Here is a 21729-nt window from a genome sequence, read left to right as displayed (position 1 = left end):
CATATGATTGATATGCGCCAAACGCAATTTCCCTAATTAAGCAGAATGCATAACTAAAAGACATTTCAAACGTTACCAAATAAAGGTTATTTACTGTTTGGGGGGGTGAGTATTTTCCTGTTTGCACTATTCGGAGTTTTAGCTCAAATGATTTTTAAGTAAATATTTTTGGTAAAATATTGATTAACGCTTGGGCATGTGAAAATATTGTTGTTTAATGGGTCAATATTAGGCATTAGTGGGCCTTTGGCTAAATGAAAATATATTCAGAATTAAATATACATATTTTATTCGTCTAATATGCAAGATCTGTTGAAAAATCAGGGTATAATAAGAAATCAGTTTTCTAAAATTCATAAATTCTTGAAGAAACAAAAAAAAAAAAAACAACTTTTATTTTCGATTTCTAAAACAGTCTCTCGTGGCTTTTTATTCACTGATCAATGATCACAAAAAGCATTTGCCTTTCGAACAGCTGTTTTGCCAGATGGAGCTGTACTAATTAAATTTAATTTAGGATGACTTTTACTGGCACTCAGCACATCCCTCTCTCTCTCTGTCTCTCTCTTTCCATCTCGCTGACAGAGCAGAAACCGAAAATGAGCCAACTTTTCCAATCTAATGATCGGATCAATCAGCGTGAGTGCAGTCAGCTATTCAGTAGGCATACGATTAGCCTTTGACTTTATTCAAGAGTAAACTTTAACCCATTGCTGGTTGCCTGTGGTCGATGCTGCTCTATGGAGCAGCTATTTTTGGTTTCCAAATGCTCGTTCGCAAAAAAAAAAAAAATAAGAAGAAAAAAGCTGCCCGATTCGTTCGGGCAGCGGCGTATGTTTGGCGATCTTGTTCGGATCCGTGTGTGCGCTGTTCGGTTCCGGCGTAGCACAGATTTTGATTTTAGTACAAATTCGTTAGTCGTACAAATCGCATGACTTTGCGGGCAAAACTTAGAGAAACCACAAAAAAAAAAAAAAAGCGAGCAACAACAAGAATAAAAGACATTTTCAGCAGATCAGCTGAAAATTACGGATTGCCAAACTAAATAAATAAATAAATCAAGGAATCTGCATACTCTTTGTATATAGCTGAAGACATGGAACAGTGCAACGTGCATTTCATAATTTAGAGAAAATATTATATAAATTAAATGTTCATCCAAGCGAAGACAAAACACTCCCCTTAGTTAATTAAAAAAAAAAAAAAAAAACAATTAAAAGGAACCACATTTCTAGAGTTTAAATGTAATTTAAGGCCAATTCTTGGCGCTTGTTGTGATATTCGCATAATTTTTCAACGTGAAAACAGACAACGGATATACATACATATAGCTATTGGCGTATTGGCCAAAAGCAAAATAACAGAAAAAGAACAAATATAAATATATGTATATACATATATATTGAGACAGATAGATTCGCATCAATATATATATTCAAAGTCAATACGGTAAACTGGGCTATTTCAACATACGGAGATGACGACGCGCGGCATACGGCGTAAAAAGTCTACGCTGACAGAATTGAAAATCGCAGTTATTGGTGCGCCCAGTGTTGGAAAGAGCGGTAAGATCGAGTTTGAAACAGCAAAAACACAAGTTGAGAAATTAATGAAAAGAATGGAAAATGGGTATAAAAGGAAAGGCGACTACAAACAACAGCGAGCAACAGCAAATTAGTTGAGCAATCGCTGATTTCGTATATATTTAGATCGTTGTTTGTTTTGTTTATAAAGTGGGAGCACACACTGACACTCACACAGACACACACACACACACAGGCACACACACACACAGGCACTCACACACAGCTGTATCTCTGTGCATGTGTAGCCAAGCATGCCGCTAAATATATACTTACATAGCTCTATCTGTATCTGCAACTGTAGCTATGATTGTATCTGTATCTGTATCTGTCTCATTGTATTTGTATCTTTGAGTAGCTCGCATTTGGCTTTAATCGTTTGCACCGTTCGATTTGACACGCGTGCACCCACAGCAGCCACTAATTTATGACGGCCACTGTGTCACACACACACACACGCACACACATGCCGAGAGTTAACTGCAAATTGATGTATCTTGTCAGTAGACACAACGACGACCCTCACCCCTGAGAGCGCAACGAAGAAAAGTTTTAATTTGTAAAATTTTTGTTCGACCCGCATGACTTCCGCATGCCTTGGCATCTGTCAACTTCAGGTAACACCCAGCTACTTTATGGCTCCGTTGGCCGGCATAAGCCAGCCAAGAAATATGACTAGCCTATATGCTCCACTAATAAATAGCACTTGCCGCTAAGCCTTGATACCAACTGACAGCTGTATCCGATGAAATGTCGCACCCCATAAGCGTGTGGCATTCTAATTTCAAACGGAAAGTTTTCACAGAAAACTCTTTAAAAGTCGAAATTTCAAATTAAAGTCAAATTTGCATCTTCATATTAGTTTCAAAATATCTAGTAAAGGGTTGCATGTTAACTACAGTTTTTAGTGCATACTAAAGCTTAGGATATAAAGCCATAAAAGCTAATTATATTTTCAATTTTATATTCTGAAATACTTTTGAAATACTTTTGCTCAAAATGTATTTTACAAATGTCACATATAGTTTATAGTATATATTTTTTATAAACTTGTATGTTCATATTATATTGGCTATATTTAATTTCCATATGTTAGTAATACAAATTAGAAATAAATATATATAATATTTATTACATGTATAAATTTATTTGATTTTTTTCTGTCACATGCCAACTGTGTGCTTCATACTAGCCTCAACTTTTGTCTGTATTTTAAAGAGTATATAAGCAAAGCCCTCGGCTATCAACTCTAGAAAACTTATCAGTAATGAATAAAACTAAAATATGAAAATATAAATATATAAATTTACATACATAGATATATGCTCGACCAGCATTGATCGAGAAATTGCAATATGCCAAATTTATTTATGAATGAGAGCAAATATTTTCCTGATCTTTATTTTCTGCTGCATACCAGACGCAATAAAAAATGTGTAAATAATAAATGTAAACGGAATTCCGCAGTTCAACTCAGATAAAAATAAATTCTACAATATATGTATAATATAACTTGGCAAATATTTTCTTCAGCTAAAGCCCGCTAAACCTTTGCTTAGAACGTTCAATGTCAGTCCCCACTTTACGAAAGTAGAGCAAATCCTATCTGAAATAGATAAACTTGGTGACATAAACATACATACATATATATACATATATATACATACATATATATATACATCTTACAGTCCCATTGTAAAGATAGCCCAAGTACTTTTGCATTAAAGAAAAAGTTCTGCAAATATAATAAAAATTGGAATAAGTAATTATTAAATGGAATTGTTTTTAAGGCGCCAGCAAATCTTGTGAGCAGACAAGATCATATAGATGATATATATGTTATTACGTACGATATTTATTTATCTATATATACCATATATATATATTTATTTATATATATATATATATATATATATATATATATATATATATATCATTCCACCGCAATCGCGCAGATATAGCACAAATATTTAATGCACTAAAGCGCCGGGGGCATGCGTGTGCTCTAGTGTGCGTGTATGTGTATGAGTGGCAATTAAAACGACGTCCACCCGGCGAAAGGCCGTGGACAGGGAAGCGCACATCGCGCATCCGATTAATGCCCAGCGGACATTGGACATGGACAGTGTGGCCAGTCTTTGTCGTAATTTAAACAAGAAAAATTTTAATGTTGACCTCGTAAAAATATATTTAAAAGAAAAGTCCGAAGACAAAATAACAACAAACAAAACATATCGGAATCGAGCGGCTATGCCTGACTGCGCCATACGCGTTCGAATATGAAAGCAAGAAACCAAGGAAAATGTAATGTAGTCCAAAAATTGGGAATATTAGTGGCAGCTATCTAGAAGAAATAGTTACCATATTATAACATAAAACAGCTATGCTAGCATAAGATAAAAACCCCTCTAAAGGTAACCAACCTGCTTTATAAACGTATCAGTACACTAAACTAATATACTCCACTTGAATTTCTAGGACGAGCACAATAAAACAAAACGTTTGGAGAAAAGCATAAATTAAAACGCCAGCGAAATGTGCGGCTGCTATGGAAATAAATGATGAAAATGTCATTAAAAGTGGTCTAGAGCGCGGGGACTGGCAGGGACTTGTGGGACAGCTTTACGAGCCAAGGCAATGCGTAACCCGGCAGTAGTATCTACCTGGTCGGGTCATATATTATTATTATACATTCGCAAACGCCTGTGACTTGGTCAGAGTTCAAAGCACTTGCATGGCAAATGACCAAAGGCTGAGCCCAGCCCTCCTGCTCTCTCTCTTTCTCTCTTCTGTTTTCCTGAAACACGCAACCTTAAGGCTCAACTGTGTTGTTAGCCGGGTTTATTAACCCCTGAAGGTTTACAATTGTTCTAGCTTTTCCACCTGCCTAAGCGCGCATTTGAATTTCCAACTGTCGTAGGAGTTTTTCCGCTCAAGTGCTGACCCAGTGGAGTGTGTGTGTGCCCATGTATGATGAGGGGTTGTTTGGCCAGGGGCGTTGCCTCGCTTTACACCTGATCTCAACGATAGAGCCCCCAAATTAAACTTCCATTTAATGTAATTGCAGCTTTAATTGTGCGTTTCTTAACGAAGCGTTATATAGGCGAATACGATCATCAGACTGAGAATCGATACAAGCACGAGTCCATGGTGGATGGTGAGCCGGTGCTATTCGAAATACTCGACACATGTCCCAAGGTAGATGCACTTATAGATATTTGTCTATATATATATATATATCACCCAACTATAATTGGAATAATTTGCAGGCCGACGATGAATATCCCAATGCCGCCGAACTGGTGCAATGGGCTGATGGCCTGCTGCTCGTCTACTCGATAACGGATCGCAAGAGCTTCAATTACATACGCCGTGCCAAATCAGATCTGCAATCGGATACGCCCGTCCAGCTCTGTGCCAACAAAGTCGACATGGTGCATCTGCGTCAAGTGAGCCGCGATGAGGGCGAAATTCTGGCCAAAGACTTTGAGTGCAAATTCAGCGAGGTCTCCGCTGCGGATCATGTCGACCAGGTCGCCGAGGTCTTCAATGAACTGTGCAAGGAGGTGCTCGCCTGCAAGCGCAAGTCCAAGCAGAGCCTACTCGAACGCATGCTCGGCGGCACCCGTCCCTACAGCAGGGGCAAGAGCGATAGTAATTTGCCAAAAGACTGATATCACAATTTTTTGTTTAAATAAAATACTCATTTTTTAAAAGCCAAACGAGTTTTGTTTTCTCTTTAAGTATTTTTTTTTATCTGAGTTAAGATTGGAAATCGACTTGCCAATAAATCGAAGACTTACTTGTATAATTGTATACTAGTATAGTAATATTTTATGGTATAAAATTAGTCTCAGCTGTTACAAGAGCTTTCGACCATTTCCTATAATATTTAATTTAAAAATAATAATTAAAATTTTAATTTATATTTTTTCATAATATTTTAAATTAAAAAAAAAAGTTTATAATGTATTTATAGGTATTGTCAGCACTTGTTGCAGTTGCTGAGATTTGGTCGATTCAAAAGCTTCAACGAAGTTTGAAAGTTTTGTAGCGCACAGCAATTGCTCGCTACCAACAACATTCTTGCTGTCTCTGAAATCGTATGAAGAGCAAAATAACAAGCCTGTTGTATTATGCAGTTTATATAGAATATAAGCACTACTATTTCATTTCATTTTCATTTTCATTTCATATTATCAATTCAAAAGATGCATATAACATTTTCCAGCTGTTGTTTGTTTACTCTGTGCTCACGCTGCGTTTGCGAGTTTCATAGCAGGCAGCTTGCGCTTGACTTTGCGAACGCTTTTGTTTTTTGTTTATCTCGTAGTTCCATTTGCAAACAATAGATGGACTACGATGTGAAACAGTAGTTTTAATGTTATCATAAGCAGACAATATACATTAAAATAACTAATTATGTTTCTTTTTAAAATTTAAAAATCGGCTTTTGATTTTAGAAATCTAATCTTCAAATTTAAAATTTAAAAATTAAACTTAATACTAGTTTTAATCGACTCTATATATATTAATATTTGCATTCGTGATTCACTTTATTGTGTATATATTTACTTTATTATATTTTCTTATTTGTTTTTGTTTTTTTATTTATTCAAGCGTTGTGTTTTATTTTGTATATAATTATTTAGCTATAGGCATCAATATTCTAGAAGCCCCCAAAATATGCAGCATTTCTGTACTAATGAATAAGTATGCAATTTTTAAATGATTTCTGCGATCTGACTAAACTGAGTTTTTTTTAATGCACATAACTACTTTGCAAGGGAGAATTCTAAAGTAGGGCTACTGTAGAAAAATAATCTACATTTAAAATCTTAAAAATATTTTATATAACATAGCACAATATAATTTGATAGAATAAATAAATCAAGTAACACAAGATATATATCAACTTAGAATTTTATCAGCTTCAAACAAAATAAAAGTTTTTTTTTTAAGTGAATACCAATTTTATTTCCCGACTACCAAATCTCGATATAGCTATGATCCAATAAAGAATTTCCTAACTAACGTTACTTAGATGTCTCAGTCCCGATCATTATATATTGTTTAATTGTCATTCAACAATAAGTTTTGATTTGTTCAGTACTTTGTCGACCTTTGGCGACCTCTGGACCCTCTGGTCTGTTTACCCCGTTATCGGAATATTTGCACACGTGTGCGCGACTTTTAATTAACCAAAGTCAACAGCCCCAGTGAAACGTGTATATACATATCTGTCAACTGCTTTGCCGTTCTATATACTTAACTTAATTTCAAACTTGAGTTTTTGACTTTCTGACAACATCCGGAATAGCTTAACTAAATAATAATATGTGGACATTTCATCAGCTCTCTCGCCACAGATTATGATCTTTACTTAGCTAAAACCAAAATATTGACATGACTCAAAGCAGACAATGAAAGTGCTTTAGAGTGGTGCAAAATCCAACCACCCAGCCGACAGCGAACAGCAGCTCGATAAACCACAATGCGCATACGCCCCATTGGACGGCCAAGTTGGGCAGACTTTGTGGTGGGCACCGCACCTGTTGGCCCTGTGAACGATATTTATATAAGCATATATGTGTACTATATCTATTTATTGCATTGTGCACTTGGCAACCAAGCCACAATTTTCTTGTAATTGTTCGAGCGAGTGGGGCATGAAATCTCACAGGTTTTTCGCCCAACTATTTTTAATTGGTCGCACAATTTAAAATTCTAATGTTAATTTATGATTGAAAGTCGCCAGCTAGCCAGGCAGCCGGCTAACCAGGCCCTTCTATAGTTAAGTCCAGGTGCGGTGTCTGGGCCAGGTGTCGCTTATGGACCAAGTTGTTGAACTGATTAGCACAGCAGCCGCAGCCGCAGCCGCAGCACCTGTTTTTTGCTGATTTGCTTTTATGCAATTAGCTATAGCCCGATCCGATTCAATGGCCAATCGGTGCTGTAATAACTTTTAATTATGGACCTAATCGGCACAATAATGTTCTGGAACTTACTTTGCATGATAGCAGCACCTTTAAGGCATCTGTTCCGAAGGTCAGCCGGAGGAGCTGGTGTTGAACTTGCAAATGTTTTTGCATGTGTGCCTAAAGAGGTTCAAATTATTCAAATATATTGCTGGCGCATGAAGATACCCTGTAATTAGAGATGAATTATTATGCAATGAATATATGAATGTTGTGCTTAAAGCTAAGTTGAGCTTGGGTTGGGGAGAAGGTAAGAGTGAGAGTATGTGAGAGAGAGAGAGAGAAAGAGAGAGAGATAGAGAGAGAGAGAGAGAGAGAGACAGAGAGTATGAGAAAGTGAGAGAGTCAGAAAAACAGAGTGAGTGGGAGGGAGAGAGTAAGAAAGATACAGAGAGTGGGACGGAGTGAAAGAGGGAGCCAGATAAATAAGGGAGATAAGAAAGAAATCCTTGCCTACTCACTCTCTCTCTTTCTCTCTCTCTCTCTCCTTGATCGCTTGTTGAATGGTTTTCTATAAGCTATACACAAAACTGCCTCTGTTCTAGTTCACAGAGTATACAAACGACTTGGATTGTAAATGCCTTTAGAGGTGATAAATTGCTTAGATGCTTCCCCTTGGTCTTCGGCGGCTAAGCTTGCAAATCAACGAATGGCCGCACACGCCCAACGTCGATAAAACCAGCTCCACACCCTCTCAACAGCTGTCCAGATGTAACCAGTTTGTGTACTAATTAGAATTAGAGCCATGGCAATTATATTTGCTGATCATTTAAATTAGAATTTGCAACAGGTGCGACGTCAAATGGCTGCCTAACGGTTTGACCGCAACGCTCCGCCCCGCTAAATATATATAGACATTTATATATTGTAGTTATCTGTACACACATATATATATAGATATAGTTATGTATATATATATATTGGACACACAGCTGGCAGTATGTCTTTTTTCTTATTCTGAAAAGTTCAAGACAAGTCCAAGATTAAATAGCTTAAAAAATTAAACGAAAAAAGCCAACAGCAGCAGCAGCAGACCTCGCGAATAATTGGCCCGAATTGGCGGCCACAATGCCAAGCGAATTGGCCAAGCGCAATGTGTAAGTCATTGACTTTGATATTCAATTAGACAAACACCGAATACAAACACATAAACACACACACACACACACAAAATACTAAACACTAAATACCAAATGGCTAGCAAATGTTCTAGTTTGCGCTACTGTCAAAGCCAGAGTCGGCCCGCCTCAACCTTGACTGGACTTTATGCGCCTTTAATTAGCCAAATTTCAAATTTCAAATTTGAATTTGAATTTGAAATTGCAATTGAAATGGAAACGTGTTCCACAGACTGGTGTCTTTTACAGCGCGCTCTTAACGCGAATTTTATAAGTTTTAAACAATTAATCAAAACGTGTGTGTGTGTGTGTGTTTGTGTTTGCTTGTTTAATTGCAAAGTGCATTCGGCTTCCGGCAATTAGATAGGCAATTCGCAGCGGTTCAACAAACTTCTTGTCCCAGAGCGTTTCCTGCAACCCTAACCCAAATAGTCACTGACTTGACGTACCTCTTCGCAGCTCACCATTGACCAGCTGGTCGTGGGCACGTAGACCACACTATGCGCCTCAATAGCCCCCAACAATTCACGCTGTCTGCTCATATAACTCTGATTGACCCACATCCGATTCGGCCGATCGCCATGTAAATAGAACTTCACACTGAAGTGTTCGATAAATGTGTTTAACCTTAGCTGTAATACGAATCAATTTTTTTTGTTTTTTTTTGTTTTTCGTTCAATTTAAAGTCATAAAAGCCCGTCATTAAAATTGGAAACTAAATGCACGCTTTTAGAGCTTATTAGCTGTCGTTCAGTTGCAGTTGCAGTTGCAGTTGTAGTTCCCACGTCGACAGTTCGTACTACATTGTCATAGATTTATCAAAATTAAATCTTGAGAATATAAAAAATATATATGAACATTTTTCAGACAATATGATAAATGTTAAATATACCCCGCAATATTGTGCAGTATTGAGCAGTTGATTATGATTGATCAAATGCATGCAACATCACGAGAGGGGAGGGAATATATAATATATGTATATACCCTAGAATAAAGCTTAGGAATATACCCTGTAATCATGACACCTTGTTATATATAAACTTCCCACATTCCATTTTTATTTACCCTATTATCATCTGCATTTAGCTATATTCATTCCACTTTGCTATACTCCCTTATTTAGCTTCTAGCTAACCTACCCACTTCCCTTAGGCTGGGTATCTTTCAGGTCTGGCATTCTTTGCTATCACACGCTATTATGTATTATTCTATTTTAAGCATTAGAACGGCAGCTGGCACGTTTCTATTAGTATTACCCGGACCCGGTTTTATCGTCTTATCGCCCACATCCGATCAGCTTATTCAGCTGCTGGCCGGGCAATTAACACATTTCGATTTCTATTCACTCAGTCAATTATCATAACGCTTGAGTTTCTGTTGTAATTGCCATGCGATAAATCTGCGACACACGCTGAGGTAGGTCATGTTAACAATCAGCTGACATTTTCACAAAAGAAGTTAGCAAAAGGAGACAAATACAAAGCAAACTTATTATTAAAAATATTTATGATTGTCCATTGATAAAGACTATTAAATTTTGTATGTGTTCCAATGCTATGATTGACTTTCATATTTATGAATGCCTTAAAGCTTTGAAATAAGATTCCTCATTGGAGCCGGATATGTTTTTGTATGTTTATTAGCTCGACTCTATTTCTGGCAACCAGAACTCTGCTTATCCAGTTCATCATCCTCATTTTATTCTCTCTTGATCTTTATCCTCTTCTTATAAACTATTGATCTTCTGAAAGTCTTGTTATCCTCTCATCATCTTCTTGACATATTCTTTAATCCTCTTGTCATAATGTCATTCTCTTATGATCCATATCCTCCGAGATTCCTCACCATCTTGAAACCCGAATCTTATCGTAGTAATTAACCACATTTATTAGTTTCCGCGAATAAACTCTGCTTTATTAGAATAGATTGCTTGCAGTTGTATAGCACACATATAGTTTCATATGTATTCATATAGGTATTATATATAGTATATTAATATATTTTTCTCCGGTATATATATAATTATTTGTTTTGCAGCCTGCTCAATAAGCATGGGGACCAACCCGCTGCCACTACATAAACATCTACATATAGTTGATTTAACTTCAGATATGATAATATAGTAACTGCCAATATGTAAATAGATATATCTTGGCTAATATTTAAATTCAACATTGATAGTTAATTGAATGTTAACGACAAACTTGTTGCTAGAATAACTATATGTGTATATAGTATTGCGTAACTTGATCCCAAAATGTTGGTACATATTATTTGAATAGACATAAATATATACTTTAGGTTTAAAAATCAACTACTAACAATTATTGTTGAGTTTTACTAAAATATTTGTTTACTCCTGGTCTTAAATTTTTTTTTCTTGATTTTTAAGTTTTTTATATATTCCCTAAACCGTTTACATTTATCGCAATCTCTTAAAGTTTTCAAAATAATAGTAGCTTTTTTTCATTCTCACACAATGTTCCCTAATCAGAATCAGACTTTAGATTATAATAAACAATAAAGCGAAAAGCTGAAAATCAAAGCTAAATTTTATAAAATAAAAAAAAAATAATAATAATAATAAAGAAATGTTTGTAAATTATTTTTCAATAGTATTTTTAAACTTTATTAATACACAAAACTTATGATAAGTAAAATAATAAACTCTACATACCTACAATACAATACATAATAGTCGTACAAATAATAATAATAGATAATAATAATAGTACACAATTGTAATATTGTTCTTTCCAGTTATTGTACAATGCAAGAAAAATCTTTTGCTATTTCTTCAACTAACATTTGCTCTAAGTATTCACTCATTTTTTGTAATATTTTTCAATGTTTTTGTTTTTTGTTTTTGTTTTTTTGTTTTTAGAATACGTATGCAGTTATTGCAAGAATATTGTATATATATGTATATAGAATGCTAAGGGCTTTAGCTATCTGATATCTATATATAAATATTATGTTTGGATAGATTTAAACGCGTTCACATATCTCTGTATTTCAAGTAAATAATTATATGAAAAAAATAATACGAAAAAAACAATATGTGGACTGAGTATAATCTGTGTGGATGTGCATGTGTGCGTGTGCGTGTGCGTGTGCATGTGGGTGGGTGTGGCATCTTAAAAGTCTAACGATTTTTTGGTCCAATAATATTTAGTTGGGATAATAAATATGCAATGCACAAAGTGGAGGTGGAAGGTGAACTTGGGAAAATAAGCCAAAAGGAAAACTGAAAATATTCATCTAAAACGCTTTTCACATCAGCATTATTTTCCAGGGTAATACATGCGTAATTGTGCGCGTGAGTGTGTGTGTATGGTGGTATGTCAATTTAAAATTAATTTGTATAAAATGAGACCGTTGCACCTGTATATGCTTGGGAGGGATTGCTGTGGTTCGCTGTTATTGTGAATGGGGCTTCGTAGAGTCTTCGCTCTAGAATGGACGCCGCAGCTTGTGAATGGCATTGGTCAAGTGCAGAATCTCCGTATTCATTTGATGGACCAATGTGTCCAGCTTGTCAACGGAGTCCAAGATCTCGACGCGCTCGGTGTGTGGATTGAAGCGCACCTCGAACGGACGCGACATGGTGCTGACCCAGCGACGGAACTTATCCTTGGCATCCTCGAAACTCTCGGCCACATAGTAGATGGGCTGATATTCCTGATCCTGGTACGGCTGCACAGCTGTGGCTGCCGGCTCGAATGGGCGATGCTCGCACTTGTCGCTAATGGCGTGCAACAGCTCACCGTAGGCGCTCAGCAGACCGGCGCCGTAGGCCTTGACCTGGCCGTGTTCCTTGCAGAGACCGAACTCAACAGTGAACCAGTAGACCTGCACAAAGAGTGTAAGAATAATGCACACGATTATAGACACCTGTCGCATAAAGTGCCAGCTCATGCACTCGACTGGAGGTCAACGAAGGCCATTAATTGCCAGCCAAATGAGCAGCGCAATTGAGTTAAGTGGATGTCAGGGCAGGAACAGTGGCAGGGGCAGGGGCAGGGGCAGAGGCAGGGTCAGTTTAGTTGCTTACCGTGGAGAGCTTCTCGATTTCTTCATCAGAGGCGCCCAGCGAGGCCAAGCCAATCTCCTGCGAGAACTGGGCAAAGCTGGGATCGGCCAGCAGCGGCATGTGACCCAACAGCTCGTGAATGGTATCGCTGAAAGGGAGAGAAGGAGAAGGGAAAGAAAACAATTAGCCATTATATAATAGGGCTTAAAGTGCTGGCTGCCTGGCACATTGTTAAACTAATTTGCGACACAATAAAAGTTGGTCGGAAACAAGGAGCAGCTGGCGGAAGCGGAAGCTGCTGCTGCTGCTGCTGCTGCTGCTGCTGCCGGCTGCCGCCTCAAAATGGCAGCCAAATGCAATTAGAGCGCGCACAAAAAGCTTTGCGTTTGAAGTTCAAATATACATATACACATAGACAGAGTTATATATACTTACGGCTCGGGCGTGTGGAAGGGCGAGTTGACGTGACGCACATACTGGGTGCTCTGGAAGATGCGGAAGGCCAGCGAGGCGAGGAAGTCACGGGCTGTTAGCAGACCGGCAGCCGGGCGCAGAGTGAAGCCAGTGTTCTTGCGCAGGAAATCGGACATTTCCTGCAGCTGGGGCAGACGATGATCGACAAAGATTTTCTCATCCTGCAGCATCTGGAAGGCGGCACGATACTCGGCGCAGGCATGCTTAGGCGCCAGATCCTGAACGGTGCGGAACACCGAGCGCCAGGTCTTGACCTCCACCTCGGTGTAGTTGATGTGAGGAATAGGATCGCCGTATTTGAAAGCGAACGCAATCTCGGCAATCTCCTTGCGGCGCTGGCGATAGACCTTGTCGGCGAAGCCGGGATGGTTCATGTCCAAATCGGGCTCATATTTGGTCATCAGATGGTTGCAGTTGTCCAGCTCGGAGGCGTGCTTGGGGAACCAGGGCGCCTTCACGCTGATATTGTTCTCGGCCATCAAGTTCATGCTGCTGAACGAGCCCGACTGGCGCAGCGAGCGGATCAGCTGCAGCAGATTGCCGCGCGTCATGTCCAGCTTGATGAGCACATCGTGGCCGACGCCCTCGATGCGCGATTGACGCGACTCCACATGCTGGACGGTGCCGTGGAATGTCTCGATGGCTTTGAGGATGCGACCCAGCGACGAGATGCCCTCCTTGAGGCGCACCACAAGGGCGGCGCTCTGGACAGCGGCCTCCGCCTCTGGCGACTCGGAGGCGGCATTAGCCAGAACAATCTCGTCCTCGGTGAGGCCATAATCTGCAATTGGAATAGGATTGGCAAAGGCAATCAGCAAAAGGCAAGCGGCTTTACAGTCACGTAAACGTATAAGTGTGCTACGTGTGGCTGCCACGCCCCACACTCCAGCCCCCTCCCTCGACCCACAATGGTTGCCATGCAAACGTATTGTCGTAAGTCGAGCGTAAAAAATGAAAAAGGGAAATGCGCCATTTACCCTGTTGAATCTAGCTGTGATTGTGCGTGTGTGTGTGTGTGAGTGTGTGTGTGTGAGTGCGCCTTTCAGACACCCACACAGTTACAATGGAGTCGTATATTCGCTGAGTGCTGGCACTTTATCATATTAAGCACTTAAGTTCATGTCAACCCGCTTTTACTGTACCACACTTACCGTTCTTTGGGGGCGCTTCATCATCGGCTGACTCCTGCTCAGCGCAATCTTCAACTGTTGCCTCAGTTTCAATGTCATTAACTAAATCAAATCGAAATAATACAAAAAAAAAATAATAATTGAAATAAGTAAATGAATAAAAATAATAAGAAATTATAAGTGTTGGGTGTGTGTGTGAGTGTGTGTGAGTGGGATAAGCACCTGCAACATATTCATCCTCCAGCGGCAGCTCCAAGTTGGGCTGCTCATCCTGCAGCTCAACATTTTGCTCGGCGGGCACATGCTCGCCCTTTGCCTGCTGAATGCACTCCTCAAGCGAGGCATCTATTGAACAAAACGAAAATGGAAAATAATGCAAAATAAATCAAAATAATCAAATAAATAACTAACTAAATAAAACAACAATTAAATTGAGAGGCAAATTAGGAGAACAATTGTAAATAAATGATAAAAGCTTTTACGATATAGATTAAAATTTATAATTTATAATTCTAAAATATTGCAATTTATAAACTTTTAATAAAATATTTTCTGTCCAAAGTTCTGTATATTTGTTTTATAATTTGACAAAAGCTTCTGTTATTAAATTCTAATTTTTTGTAATTTTTTTTTCAGGTTGTTCTTTAAGACTTGTCCTAAAAATCTAATTTTCTACATTTTTTTCTGAGCTCTAGAAAAGTCTAAAATATTTTATAAATTCAAATAGAATTTTTCACATTTAAAGAGAAGTCACGGCTGCTCAGTCTGTTTTATATATCCTCTCTAATATATATATCTACATTATCTCTATATATATATATATATATATATATATCATATTTACTTACCGTTCGCCTTGCTGCGTGCCTCCTCGAGCACCGTTTGTTTGTTCTGCTTGACCACGATGCTCTCGAAGCGAGCATCGTCCACAAGGCTGCGGCGACGGGATGGATACCCATTCTGCGAGCGAAACGAATGAAAATGACAGAGCTTAAGGATATGTGCCGGAAATTAGATTTATTTGCAGAGCGTACAACTTTATTTGAGTGCCAAGAGCAGAGCGTGCCATGCCCCCAAACGATTCAAGGGGGGGCGTTTAGTTGCGCAATCGGCGCTTGCATAAGCTATAAATTGGGGCGCGAGATTTTTAAGTCTTGTGTGAAAGTGAAAGATCGAATGAATGGTGGCCTTTTATGCCAGCTCTATTCTATTCCGAGTTGCAACAGGTGTCTATAGATGGGACAATGCGATATCATATATGATATACGACCTCAAAGCAGTTGCAGTTTTTTGGTTATTCACAGTTTCTCTTGCTGATGAAAGAGATGCGATCCATTGAATCATCTTTATTGATTTCATATTTTGGTTGTTTTTGTTTTTGTTTCTTCTTTTTTATTTTTTTATTTTGATTTTGTATACCTTTGCGACGGCGCAACAGCATAAACAACAACATAAATACTGAGGCTGGAGATCAACAATGAGGCGCGTCTGTGCTGCTGTGCGTAAGTGCAGCCGCTTTCACTCTCCAAGGGAGAGAGAGCGGGAGAGAGAGAGAGATGAAGGTGATGTTCACAAGTCTGTTTAAATTTGTTAAATAATAACTTTTGTCACTTGTCACTTATGTTTGCATTGTTGTTGAAAAAAAAAAATAACAACAGGATAGCTAAGCTGGCTGTGGTTGACAGTGGGTCAATCAATGCCGAAATGGGGAACCATAACAATAACAACAACAATAACAACAGCAACGAATGCTGTGAGGCGAGCATTTGAAAACCTTTTGAGTGTCACGTAGACCAAGCGATGTTAATTTTGATTTATTTTAATGGATTCAGCTACCCAATTGCTCTAACCAGGTCTTAATGGATATGATCTCTTGCCACTTACCTCAATACTGTAGGATTTCTTAATGGCGAACATTTCGCGATTCTTTTGAGCAGCTGCAACGGCCATCATTTTGTGTTTTGTGTTGTTGTTGTTGTTGGGTTTTTAATAAAGTTTAATGAAAATTTCTCAAAAATTTATGCAAAGTATAGCACTTTGAATACTATTTGGGATTTGTTGATTTTGTTTTTATTTTGTTTTGCAAATAAGCACTCGAAATTGATCACTTTCACTGCTTAATTGCCTGACGATTGCGCTCCTGGTACTGAACTCTGTTTGCGTCTAGAATTTAGCTAAACTGAAGAACTCTCCAATCACAGCACGTTGAACTTTTGCGTTGGCGTTTTTCCAGATCAATCGTTAATCCTTAACGCGTAACTCGACACTAGTTTGTGTGTTTTTCGTTATGGATAAAACTTGACGAGTTGTGTTGGGAATCCTTGTCTCAGCTAAGATTTTATTACAACAATACAGAGCAGCAAACTACTTGACCACACAGAGGGCTTGGCAAGTCTTTAGAGCGAATGTTAGCGAATCAATGCATGCCCCTGGTTCAGATGCCAGCGTTTAAATACCCGCAAATGCGCCGGCAGCGACGTCGACGTCGACGCAGCCAACGACAACGACGACCGAGACCGAGACCCGACGAGCAGCAGCGACTGGTTTTCGCATGACGCGGCTGTGACGTAGTTGCTGTTGTTGTTGCTTTTATTGCCATTGCTGCTGCTGTTGATGTTGTTGCTGTTGCTGTTGTTGTTGCTACTGCTGCTGCTGTTGCTGCTGCTACTGCTGCGATTGTGGGGTTTCCTCTCACCAAAGCACTTGGCAGTGGGTCGACAGCGTGCTGACTCGACCAAGTTCAAGTGCGCCAGCTAGAACGGCGCTTGGCATTGCTGTTGTTGTTGCTACTGCTGCTGCTGTTGTTGTTGCTGGGTTTAGACACAAGCGCGTGCGCAGCGACAACAAAAAATTATATATGTAGATACATACATAAAATATTTGGAATTGTCGCGGTCTCAGCGCGTCATTAAAAAAGCCTAAACAAGTCATAAAAAACTATCAAAGGCAAACAAAAACCCAAACAGCCAACATTGCGCATACGCCGCGTGTGACAACCCCTAAACTACATTTTTACATAGAGACTGACAGATCCAAGTTATTTGCAATGTATATGTTTTGCAGGCGGATATTATTTTAATATATATTTATATATCAATATAGATATATGTATGTATATATGTATATGTTTGTGCACAAGAAGTAATTGGAAAGCGGAGCAGGAACCAGATGTGTCATTAGAAGGTGGGTAAAGCCTACAGAGTATAAACATTGTTGATTACATGTGAATGGGCGATACACTGACTAGCTAATACGGCTAGACTAGTTGAAAATGTGAACAGTTTTGTAATGAAATTATGTAGAAATGTGACTCAAGATGGAGAAAAGAAAGATAGCGATAGTAAATGCATATTAAACAAAGTTTTTCCCTCATTATTTAAGGAATTTTGAATTTTTCAACTATACATATTATAACATTATACACCTCCAAATAGTTAAGATTTGTAGTTCTTTTAGTAGATTTTTGACTATATTTTTATTTTTGATTATAGTTCTCTATCTCCACTCACCCTACTCTATTGCAATAGTATGCACCTTCTCTATACTATACAACGTGATATTTAATATACCCTATGGATAATATACCCTATAATAATCAAGCTTTTATAATAGACCATAAGGTACTGAAATGTAATAAACGTATATCACTCTAAATATCTCATTATCGAGATGGCTATCAATTGTTAATGAACTTTTTCGAAAGCATATGGCAAATGCAAATGAGAGTCTATGTGATACGAATTTCCTAACCTTAAGTTTACTTTAAGCAATTAATTAATTATCATTCCTAAGCACAAATGGCATATGCCCGTTTGTCTACACTACGCCATACAGTTTATTATTATGAAAGCACATTAAATCCAATTTGCATGCGTAAATGTAACACATTAAACTAATCTTAACTGGGCATAAACAAATGGCGTCAAAACATCTGGCAAATTGTTGTGAGATTTGCATTCCATATGCAGCTGACAGACTGCGACTAACTAGCTAATTCCTGTAAGCTGATAACACACACACATACACACACACACATCTTAATACATACACAGAGAGATCAAGTACTACTGGTGCTGATGTCGAGACGAGGCTGGCGCCTAATTGGATGCTGGTCTTAGATCATTTGAATGACATTTCAGTTGAAGTTTGAGACTCGCATTTAACCAAATTCAGAGTAAGTCACACGTTTTGTCATTGATCTACATTCGGAGCTGCTGCTGCAGCTAGCAAATGCCGTCATCCTTGCAACAAAAAAACAAAAAACTAGAACCGATCTAAACACTAGAGAACCGATAAATATGAGATAGCTAATGAGCTGCTTACTCATATCAACTTATTAAGATCCCAAAATGAGCTGCGATTTGCCAGAGCTAATTGTAGACCAATTTTTCGTTTTAATAACACCATGACTAACAGTAGCCGAGAAATCAGTTGGACAGGGCTGGGAAATTACAATCCCAGCAAAATAAAGAGAGAGATTAAGCAAAAGGGCGAACTTGTTAAATATCTAAACGGAATACTGACAACTGACAGCAATTTTGCATTATCACATTGCATAAGGTAATTATTAATCATTAGAGCTAACTAGCAATGAGATAATCAACACGTTATGCAATCCAAGTAATAATTAATAAATTGGTTAGAATTATAGCCAAAAGCTGGCATACGAAATAATGTACTATATGTATAATAAAGAAGATTAAATACACTTTGTATACAACAGCTCTAGCAGCTGGGTCTAACTAACTAAGCAAACACTTTAGAGATATAAATTTACATTATTCATCTATGACAGCTATGTGATTTGGTGCAATGAGTTATGAATCTACACCTGCAGCAGAGTTTTTGGTAGTTAAGCTTTGAAGAAAGCGGAGTTCCAATAGATCGCATAGAAAGTTGTATGACAGCCCTGAGATACGAGTGATACACTCGAAGCAACTCTGATTTATATCGTAAATTAAGCAAAAATATGTAAGAGTACCAAGTTTTTGCGGCGAGTCTTAACAGAAATGAGTTTCCATAGGTCATATAAAAAATTGAGTGACGGCAGAGTGATACAATCTCTAAGGGACTCTGATTTATATCTCGAATCCAGTACCCGATCTTCAATAGATCATATGACAATTCAACGATTATTATTACAATTCTCATAGGAAGCAAAAAAGAAGCAACTGCATAAAGTTTTTTCGCAGTCTAACTTTCAAGGTAGCCAATATATATTAGATCATATAGAAAGTAAATTGACAGTAATATGAGACAATGATCTAGGTCAACCAGTTTGAAAACAGTAAATGGCATAAAAGAAGTAACCGTAGCAAGTTCTATCGATAAAGCTTCATAGGAAGCCGAGTTCAATGAGGTCACATAGAGCGTATATATAGTTCAATAGTTAGCTGTAATACCCTCTGTTAGGGCATGTAACATCTGTAATTCCTATTACAAATATTCGCAATACTTTGAAACTGTATTGCCCAGCATTTACCCACATATCATATCATATTTACCCGCTCTACGCTCTGTTTTTTTGTGTATATGTGTCAGCGCAGTTCTTGTGCCATTCACGGCTTTTAGTTCAACTTTTTTTCCGACTACGCTTTGTGTTTATTGCATAATTAAGGCACAAAACATTTAATTTAACTTTTATTTAATATTTAAATTTTTAATTGTGCACTGCGTTTGCTAAGCTCAATTCTAAAGTTATTAAATATATATAGTAGAAGAGAACAACAATAACAATAACAATTGCTCAAGGTTTTAAAAGTAACAAAATTGTTGAGCAACTAAAGGCGGAGCTAGAAACGGAGACGTAGACGGCGACGGCGACGGCGGCGGCGGGGAGGTGAAGACAGAGACGGGCACGGAACCAGAGCCGAAGCCGAAGCCGGAGACATAGACAGTGAGTCGATCGTGATTCACAGCTCGTAGGCAGAGCCATTCACTGGGATTTCCTTGTCCTTGGCCATGACCCTTTAACGGATGACTGGCCGCAGCTTCTAAGCTAACGCCCCACTATGGCACGGCACGGCACGGCACGGTCGGTCCGGCTATGCTCGGCCCGACCCGGCCCGGCCCGGCTTGATGCCGTACCCCTGCTGCTTCCCACCATGATCAACCAGTTTGTTTGTTTTATTGAAGTTTCATGATCATGAAACCCAAACAAGTGAAGTACAACTGTGCATATCTTAATCCCTCTCCACTCCCCCCATCCTCACTCTCGCTCTCTCTATCACTTGCCATCTCTGCTTTAATTGTCTTCCACAAACAAATTGAAACTCCTTTAAGAATTGAAGGTTGGTTACCTTAGCTCCGCTTTGCAATTTTTCACTTTTGTTACATAAGACGCATTTACTACCATTTAGTTTTTGTTTTTTGTTGCTTTTTTTTTTCTTTGGCTCATTCGTTTAATAATGATCAATCATCAAGATAAAAAAGAGTTTTGTTTGTTTCTTTTTTTTTTTTGGTAGGTAAATTAGGTTCTATAATTAAACATTTTCGGACTGAGGCGGCAAAAGTTGAAAACTACATTTAAATTTTTCTATAGGTATATCTATTTTATTTTTATTATTATTTTTATTTGGTTTTTATTCTAATCAAAAGGTACAATAAAACTATCTGTATACAGAAATGCTTGACGCAGTCACGTAATCCACATTTATTCTGTTTGACACGCCAACAAAAAGTTTATTCCAAATTTTTGATACACATGTAGTTTTATATTTATAGAGATAGAGTAGATCAATCATAGTTTGGCAGGTCTCATAATGAAAGTAGTTCCGTTTGGTTAAAGTTTTTGGCATTGAGAAAGCGTTTATTGCCTTAGAAAGGTATAGGTTATTGAATCCAGATGGATTTCAAGCAATTTGCAAATTATAAAAGACCTTCTTCAAGGTTTTTTCACTTTTAAATAAATAAATGATTGACAGTCTATCAGAATTTGAGTAATTATTGAACTATAATGAATCAGCGATCTGTCTCCATGGATAAATACCTCATGAAACGTCTAGGATAAAGTATAGATTATAGAATCTTCTTATAACAAATTTGGGATATTACATTACATTTTTAATGATAATTATTAATAATTTAAGTTTCATCATAGAAAAAAACCATAATTGATTGTATAATGTATAATTCTCTCAGATCCCTAGTGAACGCAGTTCTGCTAGCCTTGAGTCGAGTTCTCAAGTTCCTCTAGTTTTTACCCTTGTTTTAACTTCCTAGAATAATCTTTCGGTTTTTCTGTTGCGTTTTGTAAGCCATAGTCTTTTGTATGAATCAAAGATTATTCATAATTGAATAAGGTGCAATTAATAATACAATTAAAAAACGATTTGAAAAAACATTTTTACAATTTTTTGCCATTACATAGCGATTCGTTCTAATCGATCTGGCTCACAATTCAACAATTCT

At 37.9% G+C, this 21729-nt stretch overlaps 2 protein-coding genes and 1 long non-coding RNA gene across 4 annotated transcripts; 2 read left to right on the top strand and 1 right to left on the bottom strand.

The window, feature by feature from the left end:
* Positions 1 to 890: 890 nt before the first annotated feature.
* Positions 891 to 5305, top strand: LOC108652195 (ras-related and estrogen-regulated growth inhibitor). Its single transcript, XM_018102297.3, has 3 exons — positions 891 to 1565; positions 4651 to 4781; positions 4853 to 5305. Exons 1-3 carry the CDS (start codon positions 1478 to 1480, stop codon positions 5255 to 5257), a joined length of 624 nt encoding a protein of 207 aa, XP_017957786.1. The 5' UTR covers positions 891 to 1477; the 3' UTR covers positions 5258 to 5305.
* Positions 5306 to 8518: 3213 nt separating this feature from the next.
* On the top strand, positions 8519 to 11257 carry LOC149091323 (uncharacterized). The gene is made up of 2 exons (XR_016196662.1): positions 8519 to 8658; positions 10720 to 11257. It is a non-coding gene; the product is annotated as an uncharacterized LOC149091323 (long non-coding RNA).
* A 27-nt stretch (positions 11258 to 11284) lies between these two features.
* Positions 11285 to 16758, bottom strand: ple (tyrosine hydroxylase ple). Of its 2 annotated transcripts, XM_018102295.3 has the most exons (7): positions 16204 to 16758; positions 15168 to 15279; positions 14542 to 14664; positions 14341 to 14421; positions 13151 to 13970; positions 12737 to 12863; positions 11285 to 12534 (listed from the first exon to the last, which is right to left on the bottom strand). In XM_018102295.3, the coding sequence occupies exons 1-7, from the start codon at positions 16270 to 16272 to the stop codon at positions 12136 to 12138; spliced, it is 1731 nt and encodes a 576-aa protein (XP_017957784.1). In that variant the 5' UTR covers positions 16273 to 16758; the 3' UTR covers positions 11285 to 12135. The 2 variants fall into 2 exon arrangements, with proteins under 2 accessions (XP_017957784.1, XP_089115327.1); XM_089259201.1 differs by lacking the exons at positions 14341 to 14421; positions 14542 to 14664.
* Positions 16759 to 21729: the final 4971 nt, after the last annotated feature.

Source organism: Drosophila navojoa, chromosome 4 (genome assembly GCF_054131105.1).
Source record: "Drosophila navojoa isolate 15081-1374.11 chromosome 4, UAZ_NAV_1.0, whole genome shotgun sequence".
Taxonomy (NCBI): Eukaryota; Metazoa; Arthropoda; class Insecta; order Diptera; family Drosophilidae; genus Drosophila; species Drosophila navojoa.
Note: the sequence above shows the minus strand (reverse complement) of the source record. Positions and strands in the feature narration are given on the sequence as shown.